Below are 24439 nucleotides of genomic sequence, written 5' to 3'. Positions count from 1 at the left end.
ATGTAAAGCAACACAAGTTATCATGTCTCTAGAAAGAAAAAAATTGGCACATAAATAACAGTTGTAGTGCAAATTTAACCCTTTTAGCCCCGGCGTCCGACATATCGGACAGAGGTGGTCTAGCTAAAATGCCCAACGTCCGATATACCGGACGTCTCGAGAATTTAATGTAGCTGGCTAATAATATGTCCAAATGCCATCAGTTTCGGTATAGTAGTCGGTGAAGAAACGGGCTACATGCAAAAACAATAAACCTTCCAATTGGCATCGTATTTTGTCGTCATTGAGCGTAGTTTATTTGTCGATGTAAGTTGTCAGACGACTTCAGTTGCATTGTTGTTGTATGCTAACTTATAACCTCAATTAGTTTGCGTGATTGAAAGCGGTTGTTTTTCGTGTGATTTATTGTATTATTAGTAAAAAAACATGAGTAAACGTCGTAGAGAAAAGTTACCAGTGAGTGAAAACACTTTGATAAACACTGGTACTTTGGGATTATACCGACCACACCCATACATGAATCGTTATTTGACATTTTGCTTCTACTGATTACTAGATTAGCGTAGAACAATATTTCGTCAATATAAAACAGGAATTGTCTTATCGCAAACCCCTCCCCATCCTCAGACAGAGGTCAAAGTCGAGCGGTCTAGTAGATAAATGATTGCAGAGTCCCGCCGCGCGGCCTGCCGTAATCGGGATTCTCAAGAAAGATAAGATAACAGCGACAAAAATACCGATCACAATACCTGGAAATGCTTGTTGATTAATGGAATGTTAGTTCTGTTACTCAACTACATCGTTTTATAACGTTCTAAGTTCATTGAAAAAGGTTTAAGCGTTGGGGGCATATAACGGAATCTGACCCCATTCCCAAAGTACCATAAAATGTATATATTGTAAATATTATTTCTTTTACTTTTTTGAAAAATTAAACAAGTTTTAGTCTTACAAACCATTACAATCAGTTTGTGTTATTTTACAATTGTTATTATTTCAAAAGTGCAAAAACAAGTAAACATATCTGTATACTTCTACTGACGTGTATGTGGAAATATATGAAGAAGTGCTTATGCAGCAATACAATTAATTGGATATATCTCCTGCATTTATCAAGGAAAGTTCTTAAAATTTTGTGTGTGTAGTAAGAAATATGTGTACAACAAAATTGCTTCATTTTTCAGGGGCTACAATTTTTTTTTTCTACCGTTTATGTATGTCCAAACTATAAAAAATAAAAAAAAATAAAAAAAATTTTTATGTTTAAATACGCTAAAAAAACAAATAATTCTGTAAAAGTACTTTTTAACTATTACATCTAAGAGTACACTTATTTGTGAACAATTTAAAACAAAAACCTAAAAATTATCTTCAAAAATAAGAAAACTAGATGAATTTTCCCTCAATTCTGCACTACGGTCCCTTATCGCCATGGGCTTTCTGGCAAGTCCATGGAAAAATGGCTGGGGTTAAAAGGGTTAATCAAGGTACACCTCAACGTGGGACAATTTACTTTCCATAAACTTTCATATAAATCAAGGCTGATAAAAAATAATGCAAAATTATTATGCAAAAAATAGTGCAAAAAGTCTTAAAAAAGGATTTTTATGCAAAACATCAAAAACACCACCTTCCCCAAAATTTGTAAATAGTAAAATTTTGTTTTTACCAAAAATTACATTCACATTCTAACATTTTTAGATATTTTCTGTATGCTTATTATATTTTGAGACCTTTTGTATGTTGTAGAGCATACAAGTTTTGAAAATAAAAATATATTTTTTGTTTAACTTTTATATGTAAAAAGTTTTGTTGCAAATCCTAAGAAGTGTTTTTTCAAGAAATAAAAGTAGTAAAACACACAATATACTGTCAGAAAATGCTTAAAATGAAGTAAATTTATAATAATAATAATTTTTTGTGTAATAATAATTGTACAAGTTCACCTGACTTATTTACTAAGTGACAGTGTTCAATAAATAAAAAATAATGAAATAAACAGTATTTGTAATCAAGTTGTAGGCCTAGGTATAACGAATTTTAAATTACAATTTAGCCTACAGACCTGTGAATGTCACTAAATTATCATACAATAGATGATCACAAATAAACCATTGCTCACGGTATAGTTTATTAACACAAGCTTAGAAGTCACAAATAAGAGTTTAGAAAACACAATGAGTAATGCCGGTGCGTCAATATGGCGGCTAAATTCCTCTCGAAGTTATAAAATCACAAAATTAACACTTCTAATTCATTTATTCCTTGAAGGTACCTATACCACACTTGATGGAAAATTTTGTAAGGAAAAGTTTGGTGTCATTTGGTACTAACACAACTCTAATAATGTTACAAGAAACAACAAAATACTAGTGACTAGTGAAATTAATCATTTAACATTACAGAAATTTCGCAAACAATGGTTGTGTTGAAGGTCTTTCTTGGCAACATATATCAACAAACAGATGTTTGAAGCAGATGATCTTGTTGAGAAAGAAATTCTGAGTGCAGTGATGTAGTCAAACTCATTCCTACACAAAATTTCTTGCAAAAAAATGATAGTGAAAAAGTCCTGTTTTTTGTGTTTTCTTAAAGTGCACGACCAAACACTGCAAACCAACATTTGTATTGCAACTTTATAATTTCTTATAACATACTTATTACATATTATTATTCAATAAACTATATATCAAATTAACCTGTGAAACATTCCCAATTAATTTGATATAATAAATAATATATCAAATTAATAGGGAATGTTTCACAGTAAATATCCTGCTTAAATTTTATTTTCGATAACAAAAGTTTGATTAATTAGGTGACTACAAATTCGACAATCGACTAGTGACTAGTTGTTCAACATTGGAGAAACATGTTTTAGCAACTAGTCACTAGTTGTCTAACAGATGGAGGGTTAATGTGGCGTTTAGGATCTGATGCTGTAACAGACTTTACTCCTGGTATCTGGAACCATGTTCGTTTGAAGAGATCTAAAAGAGTCTCATCAGGTGCCCAATTGAGTGCACTGTTACAGACTTGACTCCTGGAATCAGGAGCCATGTTCGTTTGAAGAGATCTAAAAGAGTCTCATCAGGTGCCCAATTGAGTGCAATGTTATAGACTTGACTCCTGGAATCAGGAGCCATGTTCGTTTGAAGAGATCTAAAAGAGTCTCATCAGGTGCCCAATTGAGTGCACTGTTACAGACTTGACTCCTGGAATCAGGAGCCATGTTTGTTAGAAGAGATTGAAAAAACGTCCAGGTTCCAGGAGTCAAGTCTGTAACAGACAGTCAGATTCAGATTCCAGACGTTGCATTAAAAGGAAGGTGAAATGGAGCTAAACTTAACGTTCATATTAAGTGCATACATGTAGCATTTCTGACTGTTTGTCATCACATATTATTGTTGTCACAGGTATACGATAGAGGTGGCAGATTTTGACTTTGCACAGGCAAGCGATCTTGAGTACATGACCTTCAGCCAACGGCTGCGCGCAGCTCTCAACAGCGCTTTCGTCAGAACTCACGAGTATGTGGACGATTCTAATGTTTGGTCGCCTAGCCGTAAATATGGCAGTATGCAGTGAACAAGTAAGAGGCACTTTGCACTTTGCTGTTGTGCCGTCCTGTGGAATGTCTTAATTTTCATTTTATTTTCTATTTATTTGCTTGTCTCTCATTCAATATTTTTGACAAAACGTAAAAACTCGGATAAAATAAGCAGTTTGAAAGCGATTTATTGATTAAGACAATGGAAATTTAAGTTACAAATTGTGCATCTTGCTTGTGTCTCCATATTATGATTTCTAACAATATTTATATTTTGCACTAACCAATGATTTATGTTTAAGCCAGTAAAACATATTTAAATCCTGGGAGACATTAACTTGATCTGTTTTACGAATGTATGCATGTTCATGACTTTAACTTTCAAAAGGGTACATGTAATTACTGTTTGGTGGAAATATTATTTATTTAGCATATTTCAGACTTATAAAAGAAACATTTAAAGATATATTTTAATGGAAATAAGTATCTTGAGTTTCACATTAAAAAACAGGTTTCTTTATTTTTTTCAAATTTGTGTAGTGTGGAATAATTAAATAATATAAAAATTTAGGCTTTATCAGCTCAGAATTGTTTTGAAGACCAATATTAGGGCATTTGGAGAAAAAGGTGAGGAATGTTCTGCGTAATCCTGAATTGATTTTGTGAAAGTCTATACAATTTTACATGATAACTATAGAAATAAAAGTTCATTTCGGTTTCTTTGGAATTAATTTATACAAGTGTGTCTAGTTAAAATAAATGTTTTACTAGAAGTAATAATTATTATAAACAATATGTTATGCAGATAAAATAAGTATAACATTTTATCTTATAGTGTGTTCGATAGTAGGTGTCTCAAATTGATTGGGGAAGAATTGACTATTATAGAATAAATGCTAAAAAAACACATTCTATATTTTAATATGAATACTGTAGGTGCTCAAACAATTTTAAATAAAAAAGTTGATTGGTTTTCAAAGATGTTCTAAAAGATATGAATTGAGCCTAATGTTAACATTTATAAATTTTAAGACGACAATTATTAAGTTTTCAAAATTTGAATTTTGGGGCACAAGGATATACTTCTTTGGAAAATTGTGATATTGCTTACTATAATCAACTTTATTATTTTGAAAGCAATTTAAAAAGGAACATTTTCTATCCTTACACATATTAATATGGTGCATAAATACTACATTTCAGTTTTACATATATATATTTATATAAAAATGTATATGAGAATAATTATGTTTAGTCTTTCCTAAAATGCATGGCTTGCTTACAAAGGTCTTTAAATTATTTATAACATTAGAGATGTTCACACATTTAAAACTTATTAAGAATTAATCCTCATACTTACAGGTTTTGACAACCTGTACTGAAAATTCCTGAAAATACTTTAAAACTCTTCTCAAAGTTAATTTTGTGGATAAACTGTTCTTGGATAATATTCAGATCTTTCACAATAGATTTGAGATCTTGCAGGAAATATTCTCTTTAAGCTTAATATTGATGCAGTGCAATAAACCTGTGTATTTTTTACAAAATAAGTTCTGTATTTTGGTCATGAGATTTATGTTTTTTTGTTAAGTATTTAGTTTCTTTAAAAAAATAAATTGTTATTTAAATAAAAAAATTTGCAAAAAGAAATGTGATGACTGTATCAAAACAAGTAAACAATTAAAACTCGTATAACATAGTAATGTGCTAATAACTAAGGTTTTATTATTTTCGGAGGTGCTGGTATTGGGATTTGGAACTAATCAAACCCAGAATCGGCACCAAAGTTTGGTACCTCAGTTTAGCTTTCACTTAGCAACACATTATATTTCATATTTACCATTTTTTAACAAGATGTAGAAGTAAGTTAGTAGTCTTTAGTGATTGAATTAGTTTTGGTATTGCTTTTATTGAATGATATGTGACAGTAAAGAAGAATTATATACCAAGAACCAGTGGCACTTCGGATTTTTGGATTAGGGCACCAAAACCCATTGTCTCATATTTTGGGGTAGGAAATGGGTATAGAAATCAACCTCTTACTTAAAAAAGTGTTGTGTTTGTATGCTATGTATTGTACTGTAGGGTGATTTTTAATGTGACATAAAACCCCAATAAATAAATGCAGGTGATATATATTGCAAGAAATATATTTGAGTGATAATACACCTATTAAAACCTTAACATCAGGTTTCTGTAGATCCAATAATATTTATAAATTTAGTGCGTCAAAATACATTATATGCAAGAAGAATTTATACAGATGTACGATAATGCTAATATTATTTCCAATGCATTCTTTTACCCTCTGCCATTTAATTGATATCCATTGTTTATTTTCGTTCCTTAACCCATTGCGGATCGTGAAAACGGCGCGCGCGCGGGCCTTAGAGTACGAATTAATGTGTATTACAACGCAGCACCCGCAGTGTTTGCACGCCTACCTGCCTGCTTAGCGCGCTCGCTAATTAGGCCAGCGTATATAATTATACATGTTTTGTTTGTGTATGTTGTTATTTATGTTATATAAACATTATACAGATCATATTAGACAAGTATATTATACTAGAACTAATGTAAAAATACAGGTACATAACATTTTTACTTACGTTTTTTTGCGTATTGTAGCTGTTTGATATAGGACGGATCAAACGTTTTACACAATAAAAAAATGTTGTAATAATACTGTCACTTCAAGAAACAACTAATCTAATATTTACAAAATATTGAGACTGTCTTTGTCTTAGTAGTGGATTTTTGGTGTGATAGTCACGGAAACAATTATACGCGTGATGGAAATCGTCTCCATCCTCAATAACACTATCGATATCACTTTCATCACTTCCACTTTCTAATAATAGTCTATCTAATTCAGATGATCGTAAATTATCACCCATTTTATTTACGTACACGCACACGAGGCAAAGGAAAATCGAACGCCACGACTGTACGACTCAGACAAACAATTTGTCGCAAATAAAAAAGTTATTGACCGATAACGAGGGGAGTATTTGTGGACAGGTACCAGAGATAAGATAGGAAGCCAGTCCAGGAAAACGGACTATAAATAATCTCCGAGACTTATAACAGCGATAAGCGTTCAAAACAAATGAGTCATCCGTACCACGTCATCCGCGTGAGGGTCACGTCATTGTGCTTTTGGTCCACGCCTCGCTCCGCGTCACCCTCACGTCGTTGATCCGCAATGGGTTAACCCTCGTAACGACTGATGATCGGCGGTACAGACATTCATTAATACCGTTTTAAGTTATAAAGACATAACTTACACCAGTCAAATCCTATACTCGTAAATACCAATTCATTTTATATTCGTAATATTACTCGTTATCAGCTGATATCGATCAAAATGTCGCACAGCATACAGCTGCAAGGCCTTATGTTCTTTGTTGCTAGGTTATTATGTAGGCTAGTTGTTTATAACTGATTGCTATATGAAATGGGCGAACCTTGTTGTTCAAATTATATACATGAACTATTGGATGATGAAAATATTAGTTCTAATGTTGAAAGTAACATAAATGAAGTGCATGACGATATTTCTTTATCAGATTTGGCGAATGAAGTGCATGACGATATTTCTTTATCAGATTTGTTTTAGGCTAGTCGGAATGATTATAAGTCTGAGTGAATTTACAATACAAATTTTTCAATTTATGTAAAAATAAAAAAAACAATACTCTAGTAAGTGCATATTTTTATTATTTTACACTTTTCTCTGGGTTTTAGTAAAGAAATGTATTTATAACACTAATTACTTAGTGTTTAGCACATATTTAAAAAAAATATCATAAAAATATGCTGCACAAAAACAAAAACCAGTGTATCATTCTGGGAGTTTCTTATTGTCAGTCGGAGGGTTTAAAAGCCAAGCCAATCAAGGATATCCTTTGATTTGGACTGCCCATTTAATCTCATTTGCTATAGTACGTAAACAATCGAGTATCAACGTGATTCATATGCCACTGAAAAGGTAAAGAGTTCCCAAACACAGCATTGGTTTTTTATTGTTGTATGACAGCAGAATAATTTTAGAATACGTTGCTCCTCGTCTTTGCAGAAAAATTAGTTCCACCCACATTTTTGTTGCTTTAAGTGTTTTATAACAAAATATTGTTATGTCTATATACTTGTATATATAAAACTGGACTAAATTTGTGACCGGTAGGTTATTTCAAAATTTTGCACAACCCAAAAACTTCATAACAATTTTTATCATGTAACTACAGTAGAGTCCCGGTAATCCGAGGTGAATGGGACCGAATGTACCTCGAATTGTGAAGAACTCGAATTATACTGAACACTTTAAGAAAAATTGGGTTATAATTAGAACTGAAGGCAAACAAAAGAAATATGCTTTTATTACAAATACCAGCATTAAGAAATTACTTACAGAGGTCCAAAGATGCAATCTTTACTTAAAAAAAACTGTCTAGAGTTTTTTGTTTCACCACACTGCAGCATTTGCGGGCAGCCATGTCTCTCCACCGCCGAAGCAATAACGTGTCTGCCGCTGTAGCCTCTGCTTGCTGCTCTACGTAGCGCAGGGCCGCATCCAGTGCCGCGTAGCCGTCACTGTGAGTCATTGCCGGGTCTGTCTCCTGCACACTTTCTTCTTCCTCACTCCCGTCAGCTGTCATGTCTGTGACCATCTCAACTATGGTGTCGTCTGTTGTCTCTAACTGTTCGTCCCTACTCATCCACTCTCCAATATCAGTTTGATTTGTCCCATTGCAACCAGGAAGTCTGTTTATTAAATTTATTAACGGTAGATCGTCATCTTCATCATCATTTTCAAATTTACACACTCCGATTTTCTTCCATGATTTCTGGATTGTTTCTGGTTTAATTTCGCTCCAAGCTTCAGCGATCCAATAAATTACATCCTTGATTGTGACTCTTTTCAGGAAATCTTTTATGTTTTCCTTTCCTTCAATTGTTTGAAACATTGATTGCAACAAACGGCGTCTGTACTTTTTTTTCAAAGTTTCAAGTACGCCTTGGTCCATAGGCTGAATGAGGCTGGTCACGTTTGGTGGCAAAAACATCGTGCGTATGCCATCGCATTGCAGTTCCCCTTCATCTGGGTGTGATCCTGCGTTATCAAGTGTTAAGATGGCTTTAGAGGGTAGGTTGCTTTTCTTCAACAACTTTTTGGTTTCAGGAACAAATTCACTAAAAAACCAGTTTTTAAAAATTTATTTGACCATCCATGCGTTTTTTTGGTTTGTATAAGTTGCTGGAAGCGTTGAAATAGACATGTTTTTAAACGCACGAGGCTTAGCAGACTTGCCAATGTCAGTTAGTTTTAATTTATGGCTTCCCGACGCGTTTGAAGCGGCTAGCACAGTCAGTCTCTCTTTGCTTTTTTTGTGACCCAGAGCAGCTTTTTCCTCCCGTGAAGCTAGAGATTTTGATGGCAAAGTTTTAAAATTCAAACCAGTTTCATCACAGTTGTAGATCTGATCAGGTATTAAATTTTCACTTTTAATAATATTTTTTAACTTTTCACAGAACTGAACAACTGCCTCGGAATCCGCCGAGAGTTTCTCCCGACAAATTTCTAACTGCCTCACACCATAACGTTTTTTCCAACGGTCAAGCCATCCTACACTTGCAGTAAAATCTTCCTCACCTTCATTGATTTCATTGTGAAAGTACAATGCCTTTTCCTGTAAAATAGGTCCGGAAATAGGACAACCTTTGTTTCTTTGTTGACAAAACCATAAAAATAGGGCCTCGCTAGTTTTTTCATACTCTACTTCTGCTCATTAGTACACTTTTCCGAGCACTTTTCTGATGCAAACTTTTCAATTTTATCGCGATTCCTTCGCCAGTCACCAACTGTCACTTCACCAACTCCGTACTCGGCAGCTAATTTTTTTAATGTTTCACCTTTATCAAGTCTTTTAAGAGCTTCTAGTTTTGTTTTTATCGGTACAAACTTTCTTTTACTTTTTGAACTCATAGTTCACTGTACAATGAACACATAAACACTTCAGAAAATACTTTTTTACTAAAACTATAAAAATATTTAGACAAGTACTGTACGTTGTAAATAACAGACGGGTAAGCGCACTGCGATCGTAATCTAGAACAACCGTACCGCAGTCGAACGTGATGAGCAACGGACTGATTTATTTTTAGACAATACGGGGCGCGATGTTCCGTGGCCTTGACAGTAGGGTGGGGGTGGGGCTGTGCAAATGAAGTGGCACTGATGAGTCAGGCTGCCGGCTTCTCCAAGTAGCCTAGCACTCAGTTTACAGACATGCGCTCGGGTGTGTTTTACAAATATGTCAATATCACATTTGATTTTTTTACATGTGTTGGCTCGGATTTAACGGAACCTCGGACTATCGAGACTCGAACTATCGAGACTCGAACTATCGGGACTCTACTGTATCTCTTTTTTTAGAAGCTTATTATAAAAATTTAGATTTCTATTAACCGTATCAAATTATTTATTATTACAGTGTTCCCTAGTTTATTGGAAATTAAATGCTAACAAATATAGTTAGTTTTACTATTTATAACAATATATAAACATTTTTACAAATTTATGAGTTTTTATAATGAAAACTGTACTTTTTTGTCTGCTTTCAGTTTATGCACTAAAGCTAATTTATTTATCAAAAAACTTATACAAAACTGTACATTTTCTGAAACTAGACCATATTTGTGACTATATAAGCTATTGAAATTTGAAATTTATATACTTAACTATATTTTCCAAGCCACAATCCCCCCCCCCTTTACATACAAATAAGAAACATAAATACCTATTATCATTGTATTTTACTGTTAATTGTGAACAAATTGATGCCAAATACAGTTAAGTTTTTTGTAAAAAACAATTTTTTACAGATTTTAGATAAATAGCTTGAAAAATTGGGAAAAACAGCTTGATGTTTAAGGAGAATACCAAGGGCAGTTGTAGGGTTAATCTAGAATGAAAAATAATCTATCTTATTATTTTTTTATTAAAGTGTTTGCTATAAATAATAACTAAGGGATCCTGTGCGATAATTGAGTTTATATTCAAATACTCTTATGTTGCATTCAAGTATCAAAATCTGATATGTGGTCTGTACGCCTGAACTGATCACAATTACTTCATAGTTGATCAAATCAGCAATTACAGACAAATAAGATATCTGTATAATGCATCTTTTAAAGTTTTCTGCAGATCACAGATCAGATGTACAAATCTGACATTCCTGAAACAGGATATTTGTTTTTATTTAAATGTACAATTTGATGAAATACCTTGCTACCAAATTTAGCAATTTCTTCTTTTTCACAATGTTGAACATTAAATCATAGCTCAATACAGACATTAATTTTACAACATATAATCTATTAATTGATTTGTGTTCAAAAGTTTATTAAATAAAGTTAAGTAATAAATCTTTCAAACCTAGTACCCAGACATATTGTTAGTTAACCTGCTTTAAAAAATAACACATTCACTAATAAAGAAATATTGAAATTTATTAGGCATACTAAAAATGTTAGCATATATGTTAGCATGGTTGGAGATGGCAGTACCCTGAGTGAGTTCTGCGTGTCCCCAAGCGTATACGTTAGCAGTGAATGTGTCAACAATTTAATGAGTTGGTCGTATAAGTATTGATCTTATGTTAACTAAAAACAAAATTAAATATTTATTTAGTGCCACTGTTAAAATCCACTCATTAATAGGTAATTAATATAATACTATTTGAAGTAAATTATCGTTAATACGTTTAAAATATAATTAGTTAGTCATGCTCAGTTTTGAATTCCAGCATTAAATCAGACATCAAAACCGATAGTAATCAATCAATTAAGTCATCAGAATCAAACAAATCATCAGAATCAACATCAACAGCTTCAACTGACATTGTAACATCAACAATATCTCATATATCTGGGGTGAGCCTGTGTGACTATGCCTGTGTTGTTTTCAACTTGTTTGTTGTTCGGGTTGGGTTCTTGTATTACATATTTTATATTGAGGGTTAGTTTGGCTTTCTTCTTTGAGGAAAAACAGTTCTAACATTAGCTTTCAGACTTTTTACTTAAATTGTTAATATTTTTTGTAATTGTTTGGCTTATTAAGGTGTTTTTGGTACTTTAGTGTATGAGAGTGTTAAGGAACTCTTTGGTTACCTTTTTAGGATATATTCTTGAAATGAAACAATAATATATAAGGTAAAATCCAATTAAATCGTCAAATAACTAATTTGTATGTTTATCACTAAGCACTAATTGTGGCAGAACCAGCAACTATAAAGTATCGCTTACCTTTGTTCCCTCTCTTGCTCGTAAGTGTAAAATTATTACAAGTGGACTCAGAACTCAGGCTGTCAAATCTCAAGGTATCAAATAAATTATATTAATATTTCTCAAAAATAAGTTGTACTTAAAAAATATCATTACCTCCTGATAAAAGTGACACCAAGTTTATTGTAAATCAGAATTCTTTTACTTATACTTATATTGGTTGTACAGTTTGTGTCAAGCTGTGTATCTATTGTATCAATAGTTTATGATTTTGTATAGTTTTTCCTCAAGTGTTATTTTACTTCATTCAATGTAACATTTTAGAGCATAGTACTACGTCTTACATGCTGACAGTTAGCATATTTTATCGCTATGTGCAAAGCGAGGAAAATGAGACATGTTTTGTGTTACTTTTTTACATACAACATTAAAAAGAAAAAATATTTTTTAAATGCAACATGATCCATCAAGATCATGATGAAGCATTGTAAAAAAGAAAAGGGCATCAAATTACTTCAAAAGTAATTAAGCCAATCAGAATGTGAAACACATTTCAGCTAAATTGGCTAAATTGTTTATCTATTCAAGCAGTAAATAGCTTTTTCATTTATTCTGAGTTATGTTAACAAAATTATAAATTTTTAAATAAATAAATGTAAATTTACTGTGGTTTAAGATCATTCCTTAGTTATGACATTTTGAGTTTGTATTGATCCAAGGAACAATGTCCATAAGGTCACCAAGAGTTCCTAAACTTCCTGTATTATATATTATGAAATTAGTTCTATTGGTGGGATATGTGTTAATATTATTGTGAACGATGCTCTTAACAACTGTAATTGCATAACCCTTTGTGTAAAACATCTCTGAAATCCAAGGGCCATATCCACTACAAGTTATTATCCACAAGAATAAGAATAGGATTCTTTATTGAAATTCCTTTTCTCCCAACTTGGGTCAGATGAAAAACAGAATCAAAATAAAATATTGAAGTAAAATGGTGGACCATAAGGTCTAGTATACTGTGGAGGATGGCTAGGGGAGTTGGTGGAGCTCCAATAGCGTTAAAGGCAGTTGCTATCCTAGATATTAGAACATGCTACCCCTGTTTGCTTTAACTGGAGAGGCTGGTACACAGCCAGCCCTCTTTTTCAGCATACTGAAATAAAATAATAAATAGAAGCTATAGCACAAGGCACTGGCGTCAACATTAAAAAAATGTTACATACTATTAAAAACCTGAATCCAATCCTCTAAGACAACAAAGAACTTCATTATTGGGGAGGAAGTTTCTTTATCTTTCCTGAAAATAACCACCTGGGACAAGAATGCCTAATATGTAAGTTCTATTGTTTGGGATTGTGCATGACAATCACATGTCCTGTCTTCAGCCTATCAGCACTTAACCTTCTATGAAATTCATCTATCCACCCCAGTGTGAAAACAGCTCAACAAAGATCAGTCCATACAAGGTACAACTGTTCTGTGTATTGGTAAAGGTGGATCAGACAATAAGGTTTTGTTTTATACTTGAAACATATCATCCCACTCAGATGTCCAGCTGGCATTGAAAAATAAAGTTTTATGCAGATAAGACTTATGCTGAATTGAGAGGTGGTTTTCGAGACCTACATCTGTTCTCCTGTAATGGGAGTTCTTGTTCAATGGGTGTGGTGGAGATATAATTTCCCCATATTCTCTTAATATTGCTTCCTTGCATCTTATTTCAGGAGGAGCTATAACTATACAGACAGCCATGGTAGCAGGGTTGGCTTTAGAATACTATTAATTGTTCTCATAACAATATGTAGTTAGACGTCAATCTCTTTCCCACGAGCACTATTTAACCTCATTGAAGCACATTACTCAGCAGTTGAGTACGCGACGGGATAGATCTGTATTGGCTCTCTATGTTGTCCCAGCTAGATGCTGTATGGTGTTTGTCCTATTTCTAACTTATGCTGCAGTTTTTCATATATGGCTTTAAAAGTAAGATATCAATATAGTGGTACACATAAATACCATGGAGTGTCATTGTGTCTTAAAGAAACACCATTAAAGATACATTTAGTTTGTATTTAACAATTTTATTATTAAGGTGGAAACAGGTGATATGGGGATTACGTTTTAGCTTACAACTATTAAAATAATTTCTGAGAGTATCAAGATCAGAAGACAGTGTGCTTTCTATTGTTTTGACCTGTTTGTGTTGGGGTTGTCTGCATAGATAAACTTAATTGATATAGTATGAGGGTATCAGCCGTATAGATGTTAAATAAAATTGGTGCCAGGAGTGACTCTTGAGGAATTCCATCATGCAAATGCCTATAAGTACTTACCATACAGTCTACGTTACGAACTTTTATAACCCTATTGCACAGCATTCCATTTAAAAACTAAAGTTAAAGAACAAAGTATGATGTTTGAAAGTTTTACATGCCGTGTTGTATAAGGAAAGAGCAATGAAGGCTGCAGTTTTTTTTTTTTTTTCATTTTCCTTTTGTAACTGTTTTTAATGAAAGGTATTAGTGAATGCATTTTATCATAGCAGTTTCTCCCAGGCATAAATCCAGAAGTGTTCTGATGAAATATACTCATTGAGAACACAAAAAATATGATTTTTTTTCAACAAGTTGTAGCCTATCATAAAATCAGGAGAGCATAGGATCTACTTATTCAGCTGGATTTTCTGGTTTCAACACAGCTAATATTTGAGATCTTTCAAATAATTTGGGCAAAGACCACAACTAGCTAACTAACTTTTATAACTGTTCAAGTGAGTAAGTAACTTTTTATGTTAAAAAAAGCTAAAGAAGACACCTTCTTACTTTTCAGTCTGAATGTAAAGTCGCAGGGAATGATTCATCTATACCTATAGCTTTACTTGTTTGTAAAACACTAATACTGGTTTCGATCTCTTTCATTAGTGAATGATCTGGAGATTTCAAGAAGAGCTGAATTGCAATCTTTTAATTTAATTAAACTTGCAGTAAACAGGTCTATTCAATCAACATCAGTCACTTTGATTTAGAAATTCCTACAATCCGCTTGGTTATTTCATTTAGCCTGGTTGGACAAGAGTCTGGTTGATGTGTTTGCTGGTTGTGAATTCACATGGGAGCAACCAAGCCTTAGAAGTCCCAGCTGATTTTATTTAATTTTTTGGATAGGTAGTAAGCAGTATTAAGGTATAATGGAAGTTTAGAGCGGTTGGCCTACAAACAGGAAGAAATAAAATACAATTGTATAAACTACAATATAAAATTTGAAAAAAAATTGTTTGGAAATGTACATTTTTTTAGTGACCATACAAACAAGAAACAATTAAAAAGGAATTTAGATGCTAAGATCAGTACTTGTTGTAGTCGCTTGGCTTGAGGATTAGCACAAGGACAAGCACAATAGCTTGTTTTCACTATGGATATACACACACATTAAAACTACAATTTTACTTGTAATAAGAAAATTGATATCTATGTGTCTGAGAAATATTGAACTAAGTAGAAAAACAATTCCGATGTAAGTATGAGGTGATTGAATAATTCTTTTTGTTTCACATTTGAAAAAAAATTGGTTTACCATTATTGCTTCTTTGTGTTAAAGCACTTTTTTCTTTAGTTGTGATTAATGTTTTATCTTTAAAACCATTTTTTAAACAAAGCAATGTATCATCTTGTTTCTCGAAGTATTTAACTGCTCTATCAATGTCACCAGTGCTGTGTATTCAGAATGAGTATGATTAAACTTTTTGAATATCTTAACCAGAATTGTTTTGAAATTTATTCTTTGTATATTATTTAGTGTTTAATTTTATTATCTAATTTTTAAAAGTAATAAAACTTCTTTTGTGTTACTTGATTCATTTGATACTTCCTTTAAAAACAAAAAGAATTCAAATAATATTCTAGGGACTATAAGGGTAGTGTATTCATGTTATCATTATGTTTACAAACATTTGTGGTGACAATTGAAATATCAAGATATATCTTTTATATTTATCTTTACACAAAGTTTGTTTGCACCATTTTATCCCACATTGGCACATAAGGGTTATACAAGCACCTGTGGGAAAGTTTGCACAGACAAAAGTTGTGTGATATATAGTTTTTAGGATATGCTGCACAATGTATAAAAACAGAAATAGTGTCATTGTTTAAAAATGAGACCTTTGCAATTAAAGGCAAATTATATAGTAATCTTTTTATAAAATATTAAAAAAATACAATCTCTTAAAGTTTTGCAGTAGTAAATGTGAAATTCTTCTAATTGAAAAAATTTGTATTTTATACTGAATGAGTTGTTTGAAACTTGGAAATTAATTAAAAACCTCAAATTACTTGTCATAATATTTTAATTGAAGAAACCATGGTAAGATGGAAGATTAATGGCCACTAATTGTTCTGTCCACCTATTTAAAATCATTGAAAAATTATTATACATTCAGATTCTGGTTTTCTTTGAATATAACATTCTGTCAGATAGTATAAATATATTCAGATATATGGTACCCAAAAGTAAACTTCCCTGTTGTGTACCTCATAAGCTTCTATGATACAGAATCTCTTTACGGGTAGGGAATTTTAATTGTTGTGTGGTAACATCAGACTCAGCCGGCCATATGATCTTGCACTGCTCAACTTTCAGTCCTTTTTCGTCTACATTTTTATGGGAGATTCCATTGTGTTCTGGGATTGTGAAATACATATTACTACTGTTTTTTATCACTAAGAAACATAGTGGCTGACCACAAACGTATCACTAGTCTGTTGTTATTGACAGTGGCGGCACTAAGGATTTGGGTACCCCTCCCCAATTTTCTTAATGTGTTAATGTGTCTTCTTAAAAAATACATATATTATGGTGGGACCTCCCACTGCTGACTTGCTATTGCCACTTGGTCATTGCTACTGTGGGATCGGTTACTTATGATGAAAAGTGAGTTACACTCGATGAAATCATGAATTATTGCCAACAAGTATTGAAATTCACCAGTCGTCTTTACACAATGTTTTTACTGAAGACCTTCAGTTTTTAATAGTTAGTACAGGATGAGTTGTAAATAATGTCTATTAGCAATAATAGATAGCAGTGTGGTCTTCAAAAAGTCAAGATTTCTATGATCATCCTCATTATTCCCTAGATTTTTGTCAAGTGATTTCCATAGCTGAAAATAAATTTGGCAGATTATCTTTTACTATCAGAGACTTCTTTTGGAACACTTGAGATTAGGAAAAAGTACTCATTTTTTGTGTAAATAATTGTTACTATGTGTTTGTGTGTTTTTATATATAGAAACTGTGCACTTTCACGTTTTGAATTTAGTATTGAAGGTGTGGTTTAGTCATGTAATTTTAGCCTCTATTTCATGTCAATACTATTTTTTATAAATAAAACATGATTAACTCTTGAAAAATAATATTTTGTAGAACATATTTCAATCTAATGCTCAGTTAGCAGATAATTACTTTAAATTAAGCTCATTACCTATAATTTGTACTGAGGAAAGAATAATACTGTGGCATTCGCTAATCATTTACCACAACTCATCATAGTGTGTAGGTATTTAACCTGAACAAAGTTTTTGGTTAGAACAGTTTTTAAGTTGTGGGTAACTCAATTTGTATTCTTAGGTTATAATAGAGAAGGCTGACTTTTAAAAGGCAAAAGAGTCATAACCGTGGTTGTCTCTTGGTGATGCCCCAATTTTATGACATTTCCTCGGTTTAAATTGGTCTTAAAGCTGAAATCTATTGGATCCCATATCTGGTTTTGTTTACACACAGATATCCACCAAACCTGCTACAGGAAGATTGTAGTTAGATTTTAATTAATTGAGCCATACAATCAGAACCATCAGGACCGTTGTCACATCTGGAAATTGACATCATGTTCTCCAATGCAGGAGGTGGAATGGGACAAATTCACTCTCCAGTCAAAGATACATTCAATTTGGTCATAAAAGTTGTTTCATTTTGAATTATTATTGTAAAAACCCCCTGAAATGTTGTAAAAATGTTTATAAAATTTTCTTTAGCTCAGTATTTTTCTAAAAAAAAACTAAAGTTACAAAAAGACAACAACAGCTCAAACAGTTATGATTTAAAAAACCATACAAATATGGCAGGCCATTAGTTAAGCTACAAGTAAGCCAATGGATGAAACTAATCTCAGATAAAAAAGTTTGGATTCCCGAGTTTGGATAATCAGTGGAGCTAGACTAATGGGAGTTATAATAAAATTTAGTTTGTTTATTTCTGCATTTATACATTATTTTATAGTAATAAAATATGTATCAATTACCAGCATCACCATGCGGAATTGTTTAAACTGCCTGATCAGGACTGGTAATTTAATGACAACATTTTTTTTATATAATTCTAAAACTGCACACTCAAAAACAGTACTCTTTTACCTGTCTTTTTTGAAAATGTAGCTTAATCGGATCTCAAGTTTCTGAATTATAAATGTTTAAAGTTGCAATTAGATTTAAAAGTACTACAAACCAGATTTCTTTTTCATTCTTATAATATTTCGAACATAAAAACTGAACGCTATTTTTGTAAATTTTACTTTATATGTGTTCTGTTATATGTGGATCCTGTTATTGAAGCTCTACAGATTAGTTTCATTGGTAATTCATTTTCAAACTCGGGTGTCTAAACATTTTGATATGAAAGTATACACTATGTTACAGCCTCCATACTGATCTACTTCATAAATTTATTTGGATAGGCCCCTTAAAGGCTGGCTTATGGGAAACTGTCTTTATTTCTATCCCTTAAGTGCAATTAATAGTATGCCTTTATTTTTGGTTCTGGAGTATTGTCTTATTTTAAAGGTACCGTTTATATTCATCAAGTGCTTTTTAGTTTTTCAATGTTATTGCTAGTTTATAGACAAAACTTTGATAGATATACGCCGTAAGTTTATTGCAAACATTTTGTGTCCAAAAACAAGTAGTGAGAGAAGTTTAATGTTTATTATTGTTCTTTAGTCCAAAATGACAGTCCTTGTTAGTTAGGATTATTGCATAGTTACATAGTCCTTGCAATACAGCTGACTTGTAAGATTTGGTGAGTAGTTTCATTGAGGTTAGTTACTAGAACACTGAGCCTAAGTTTTAGTAATTAGAAGATCTAAATATAGTCTTAGTGATGTATAGGTTTAGCCATAGTAATTTGTAGTGATATTCTTTTTTCTTCCTTGGCTTGGCAATATTTTAATAATAAATTATTAATTTTTGTTTTATTTTTACAGAGTGAACTACAAAAGACTAGACAATAGCACTGGAGTGCTCCGATACTAACTTATCATACTGTAACAATATTTGGAAAACATAGGTTTTACTACTGGTACCAAGTACATTTTAGTGGTTTTTTTTTATTGTATTGTATTTTTAGTGATATGTATATTAATGTTTATTTTGTAATCATGTTTTTCAATCATAATATTCAATATTGCTGTATGAAAAAATGTAATGAGAAGATGGTATTTTTCAGAAAGAAAATATGATCTTGTGAAATCTAAAATTAAGTAGTTATTTGTTATAATGAAAGTCAACTTAAATGTAATGTAAATATTTAATTTTTTACACTATTTTTGTTTTATTCTCCATTTCTTGTTATTTAGTGTTAAGATTTTTTCATACAAAAGAGGTTTTGATAGTTTCTACCAAATATTTTCAAGTTAGTTAAATTACTTCACAAAGAAAATGTGTATAACATTCATTGTTTTAAGTCATTATATAAGAAATCAATCTCAAAATTATGCTATTAACGTTTAGCAAAATTACATTAAAATAATTAAATTTTAACCCTTTTAGGACAGACAGCAGTTTACTGCCAGTAATTTTTTAAATTTCTGATAGTCAAAATTTATGTTATAATGCTATTATGATGCTATTCTTTTTAATTATATTTCCTCTCTTAAACAATGAAGTAATGAAAGTAATAAGACATATTTTATATGACTGACTTCTCAGATGTTGTTTTGGTAAAATATTTTTTGAACAAAATTATTTTGTGTTTGTTTTAATATTCACAACAGTTTAAACAAAATAAGTTTTCAAAACAGATATCACATGTTATTGTGAAAGCTAATAGGTTTTCCTGAAACTTTTAAAACTAATCATTAAAAGATATGCAGTTTTTCAGTTCTATATCATATAAAGGTAAACAAGTTTATTGGTTGTAATAGTTATGTTGGTCCCTAAAAGGGTTAATAAGACCATATTGTAACTGTAATCATTGAGTTTTATTTCCTAAGTAGATACAGGCAAAATTTGAGATCATCCAAGATTTTATTATTTATAGATGTAGTTTTATTGTAGTTAATGGGACTAAAATTATAATTGTGAATTAATTATTGTAGTATATTTACAATATATTGTCTGTATTTATAAAGTCAATTGCTAGACATTTTATTCCAAATTTATTCTGAAATTAAGTTAGTGTTTAAAAAAAGTGATTCTGGATTTGTTTATAAATTCTTAAATCATTTAAACTGACTAATACTGACAGTTAATTTCTTATTTAATGAATTTTTGCTTTAAGTATGTTCTTTTCATGTTATTATAGAAGTACTTATATTTGTACGGCTGGTTTCAGTTTCATGAGGACCTATGTATAACTTTGTTTGAAAATAAGCATTTGTATATTTTGAGTTAGCTGTGCTAATGTATACTGCTAAATTGTATGAATAATTATAAAGTCTTACAGACTATAAAGTAAACTTTAAAAGATTAAACATACTTAACAAAATTGTTACAATCCAGCTGTGATCCGCTAAGCTGAATCACAGAAAGAACCTGTCCTTGGGCTCGAGATCATGTTGCACAATAGACATGTTATTGGTTATAATTGTCCTTGTATGTCCCGGAAGAGTATCACCAATAGTTTATTTGATGATAGTATACACAGTTGTTTTATCTTAAAAAGATGACTTAAAGTGGACTGTTTTTTTTTTATTGTGACTCTTGAGTTAACAAATTCTGATTGAAGCTTAAATCCTCCGTAAGTGTAGTCACTTCCCAAGCAGAATTGAATATGTGTAATCTAAGTCTGACATTGTGGTACCTTTCCGACCTTTCCCTTAGTAGTATGTTGATAGAGTATAGGAGAATATGCCCATATTATGAAGGTTTTCCCAGTGTTTGTGGTGCCATAAGTGAAGAAAATGCAGTGTTGACCATCTAAGAGATCTTTAATAAATTTAAGGGAGGACATTACTTTTGTGGGAGAAAATATGTTCTTCCTGAGAAAGTCTGTTAAATAAAATATTCTAAACACATAACAATTATTGACAATCTGATTGAATAACCCCACAATGTTGTGTATCATGGTCTACTAACACAATGATATCCTGTTAAATATGCAACATAATGGAATTTTTACATACTCAAGATGTCTTTAAGTAAAGATTTTAAGAAAAGTAATATTTATAATTATGAAAGTAATTTTTCTAATCTAACACATAACATCAGTATAAAACAAATAATGAAAATTCTTTTGCTATATGGAGAAGATTTATTAAAATCTTTCTGTTTTAATGCTGGATCCGTTTTATACTTAAATAATCTGAAAATGGTAGATTTAATGTATTTGTGGTGGAATTATGAAAATTGGTATTATTAAACAATTAAATGCATAAAATGTTCAGTGTAATAAAGTTATATGTGGTTCTGTAAAAAATTTATAAAAAAAAATTTAAATGACCTTTATATAGATCTGCATATAACAAATGCTTTTGGGTTGGTATGGTTCGATTTTTAGTACAAAACTATTCAACTAGATTTTCAAACAAATCAATTTAAATGAATACAAAATAATCACCATTTAACATCCAATGCTTAAATTCCAATAAACTACTTTGCTCTTCATTTAATGCTCAAAACAATGTAGTTTATGTATGATTTTACATTTATTTCAATGGCAATGTTATATTAACTTTTTGTATAATTTACTGTTAAATATCCTCACTATCATTTAAAATAGAGCTGATCAGGCTTAATTTGTTGTAAGAATTAAATTTTTTATTATTTGATCTAATTATAATGATTACATCAGTAATTCTAGCAATATACAAACATCAAAATTGATCCATAAGTGCTGGTTAAATATTTTTGGTTTGCACAACAAACTACACATAAATCATCTGATAAGATTGTCTGCCGAAATTTAAAAAGAGGATATCAATATCTTAGAGGATTTGTGCCAGTGTAATACAAGCAAACTACAAGTAATTCACATTAACTTGAGTTGGTGTGCTTTTATATTATTTTTGCCTTACACATGAAAATAATAAAAAAGTTAAAAGTAACCGTTAATGTGAAAAATTTAATGATTTATTTTTGTTTGAAAGTGCAGAGATTGCGAAAGTTAATTCCATTAAGTTCTTAAAATTGCTATAATTAAATAATGGCACTGGCTGCTAAAATCTTCTTATTGTAAAATCCTCAATGTGTTGATTAATGTACTTTGAATGTCCGTGGATTGGTGAACTGTTTTCAACTAATGTATCTGAGCAAAACAGCAAATCATTCAGTTCAGCAGGTTTATGTTCAGCGGTTAGTATTCTTTAGTGTTTAGTCGTGTTTGTTTATGGTTTTGTTATTTAGCGTAGTACGTTTTGAACTGTGATAATATTGATTTTGATATATTATGATTATGTATAATATGATCCCTTACAAAGTGTGAAGAGAGTGATGGATTGTGTAAACCTGGTTCATGATGACTCACTTTTAAGAGATCGGACATAAGCTGTAGCACTAAATTTTTAATCTTTTAACTATAGTGGACCGAACCGACCTTGTGCAAGCAAAACCATTGTCCCGAACCGATAGATTTTCTTTTGTTGTACCAAACCAAGCCAAAATGTTTGGTACACAGCAGATCTATACTAATATTTAAAAAATAATTAAAGCATAATAATAGCACATTGTAATTATGCATGTATTCAAAATATAACACAAATTTATAATGTTTTATCATTTTAATAAATAAAATGTCAGCTTTTAGATTGAGTTTGGGCTCATATTTGTCTACCATTATTCTTAAAAAGATTAATAGCTAAAATTTCTTATTATATTTTGAAATCATATTGTAGACTGAATGCAATGAAAACAGAGGTAATGTTGAAAATAGGAAATTAATTAATTAATTTTTCGTTTTGTATATTATGCATAATAGAATTTTAAACTGATTTTGTTCTTACTGTGTTAATTTACACAAGCAACAAATTTTATGTTTATGTAATTTTAATGAAGTTCCCAAAAATCAGATTACTCTTTATGTATACTTTTATGTTTTTGGATCGTGTCTGTGATAGGTTATATATATATATTATATTTTTACAGTTATGTTAGCCATTATTTTATTGTATACTTTTCTGCACATAAAGACTTTGTCGCTCTTGTAAATTGTTCATCCTACTAATAACTATTAAAATATTGATAATAAAACAAGTATTTATATATTTTAAATTGAATGTTTTTCATTTCCTGACCTATACACTATGACGATGATCGTTGGGAAAGAAATAACCCTTTTAACATCTTTTTGTTGGATGAATGGATGTAGACACTATCTTAGTAGGGATGTGCTACTATATTCAGTAGAGTCTGGTAGTGGTGCTGTGAAGATTGTTCCGCCATTCTGTGTGCTCTGAATAGGAATTCGAAATGGCCATGTCATAATTAACTCGGGTAACCGTTATTAGATTTCTTGTGTACAAAAATACATCCTATGAAGATTTATTATGAGTTGTATTCTGAATATAAAGAACATATTATTAGTTTGTTATCCAAAATAAATATTTGTGTTTTTACTATTAATTTCTCTAACTATTTACCATTAATTATGTGGAAGCTCACTTGCAGAAGTTCAAGTGCACAGGTAGCAGATTGTTATTCACTGGGTATTGCTTATCACAAGTTGTTATCAGATAAATGCTTAAATTTAACCATGAACACTACAAGTACCTGAATTTTTTATGTACCATTCCAGAATTATAATTAAATTAGCTGCTCTGCAATTGAGTTACTGAAGCGTTACACTGATAACTATAATACTTTAAAAAGTGTTCTTAATTCTGAATGACATTGTCAATAGGAGCTTCTGTTATATTGATGTTTAGATTATTAATTTTGTACGGTAATTTACAGTAATTAGTTCAAACAATCTATTACGAGTTAACAAGATAAAACGTTTAAATTTAGATTTATAAAACAGTAGCTTAAAAATTTATTTATATATATATATATATATATATATATATATATATGAGTGTGTGTGTGTGTGTGTATGTGTGTTTTCAGACGTTTTTTATATATAAATGTTATATTTTTGAAACTTCACATACATTTTTGTTTTACTCTGTAACTTATTTGTACTTTAGAGTAATAGAAAAATTTTTAGATTTCTGTACAGAGAATTAAATTTATAAATACATTTCTATTTTTGCTAAGCACTTGATTTTGATAATCCTGTATCTGTTTTAAAGATTTTGGTTTTCTTTTAAAAACAAAATTTTTTCGTTTTCCTGTTTATGGGTTATTTAATGTGCTCATATAATCTATTATAATTAATATATGTATTTACAATATAA

The 24439-nt window shown here is 31.0% G+C and overlaps 1 protein-coding gene across 4 annotated transcripts in view; it reads left to right on the top strand.

The window, feature by feature from the left end:
• Nucleotides 1-23315, top strand: part of LOC124354319 (melanocyte protein PMEL) — a 59476-nt gene extending 36161 nt beyond the window's left edge. The window contains exons 9-11 of one of the 4 annotated variants that reach the window (XM_046804676.1): nt 3417-3530; nt 11359-11485; nt 19094-23315. In XM_046804676.1, coding sequence (XP_046660632.1) covers nt 3417-3530; nt 11359-11485; nt 19094-19120 — 268 coding nt within the window. In that variant the 3' untranslated portion in view covers nt 19121-23315. Of the gene's footprint in view, nt 1-3416; nt 3593-11358; nt 11486-19093 lie in introns of those variants that run through there. The other 3 variants (XM_046804679.1, XM_046804677.1, XM_046804678.1) reach the window with 3 other exon arrangements.
• The last annotated feature ends 1124 nt before the right edge of the window (nt 23316-24439 follow it).

This window comes from Homalodisca vitripennis, chromosome 2, assembly GCF_021130785.1.
Source record: "Homalodisca vitripennis isolate AUS2020 chromosome 2, UT_GWSS_2.1, whole genome shotgun sequence".
Taxonomy (NCBI): domain Eukaryota; kingdom Metazoa; phylum Arthropoda; class Insecta; order Hemiptera; family Cicadellidae; genus Homalodisca; species Homalodisca vitripennis.
Note: the sequence above shows the minus strand (reverse complement) of the source record. Positions and strands in the feature narration are given on the sequence as shown.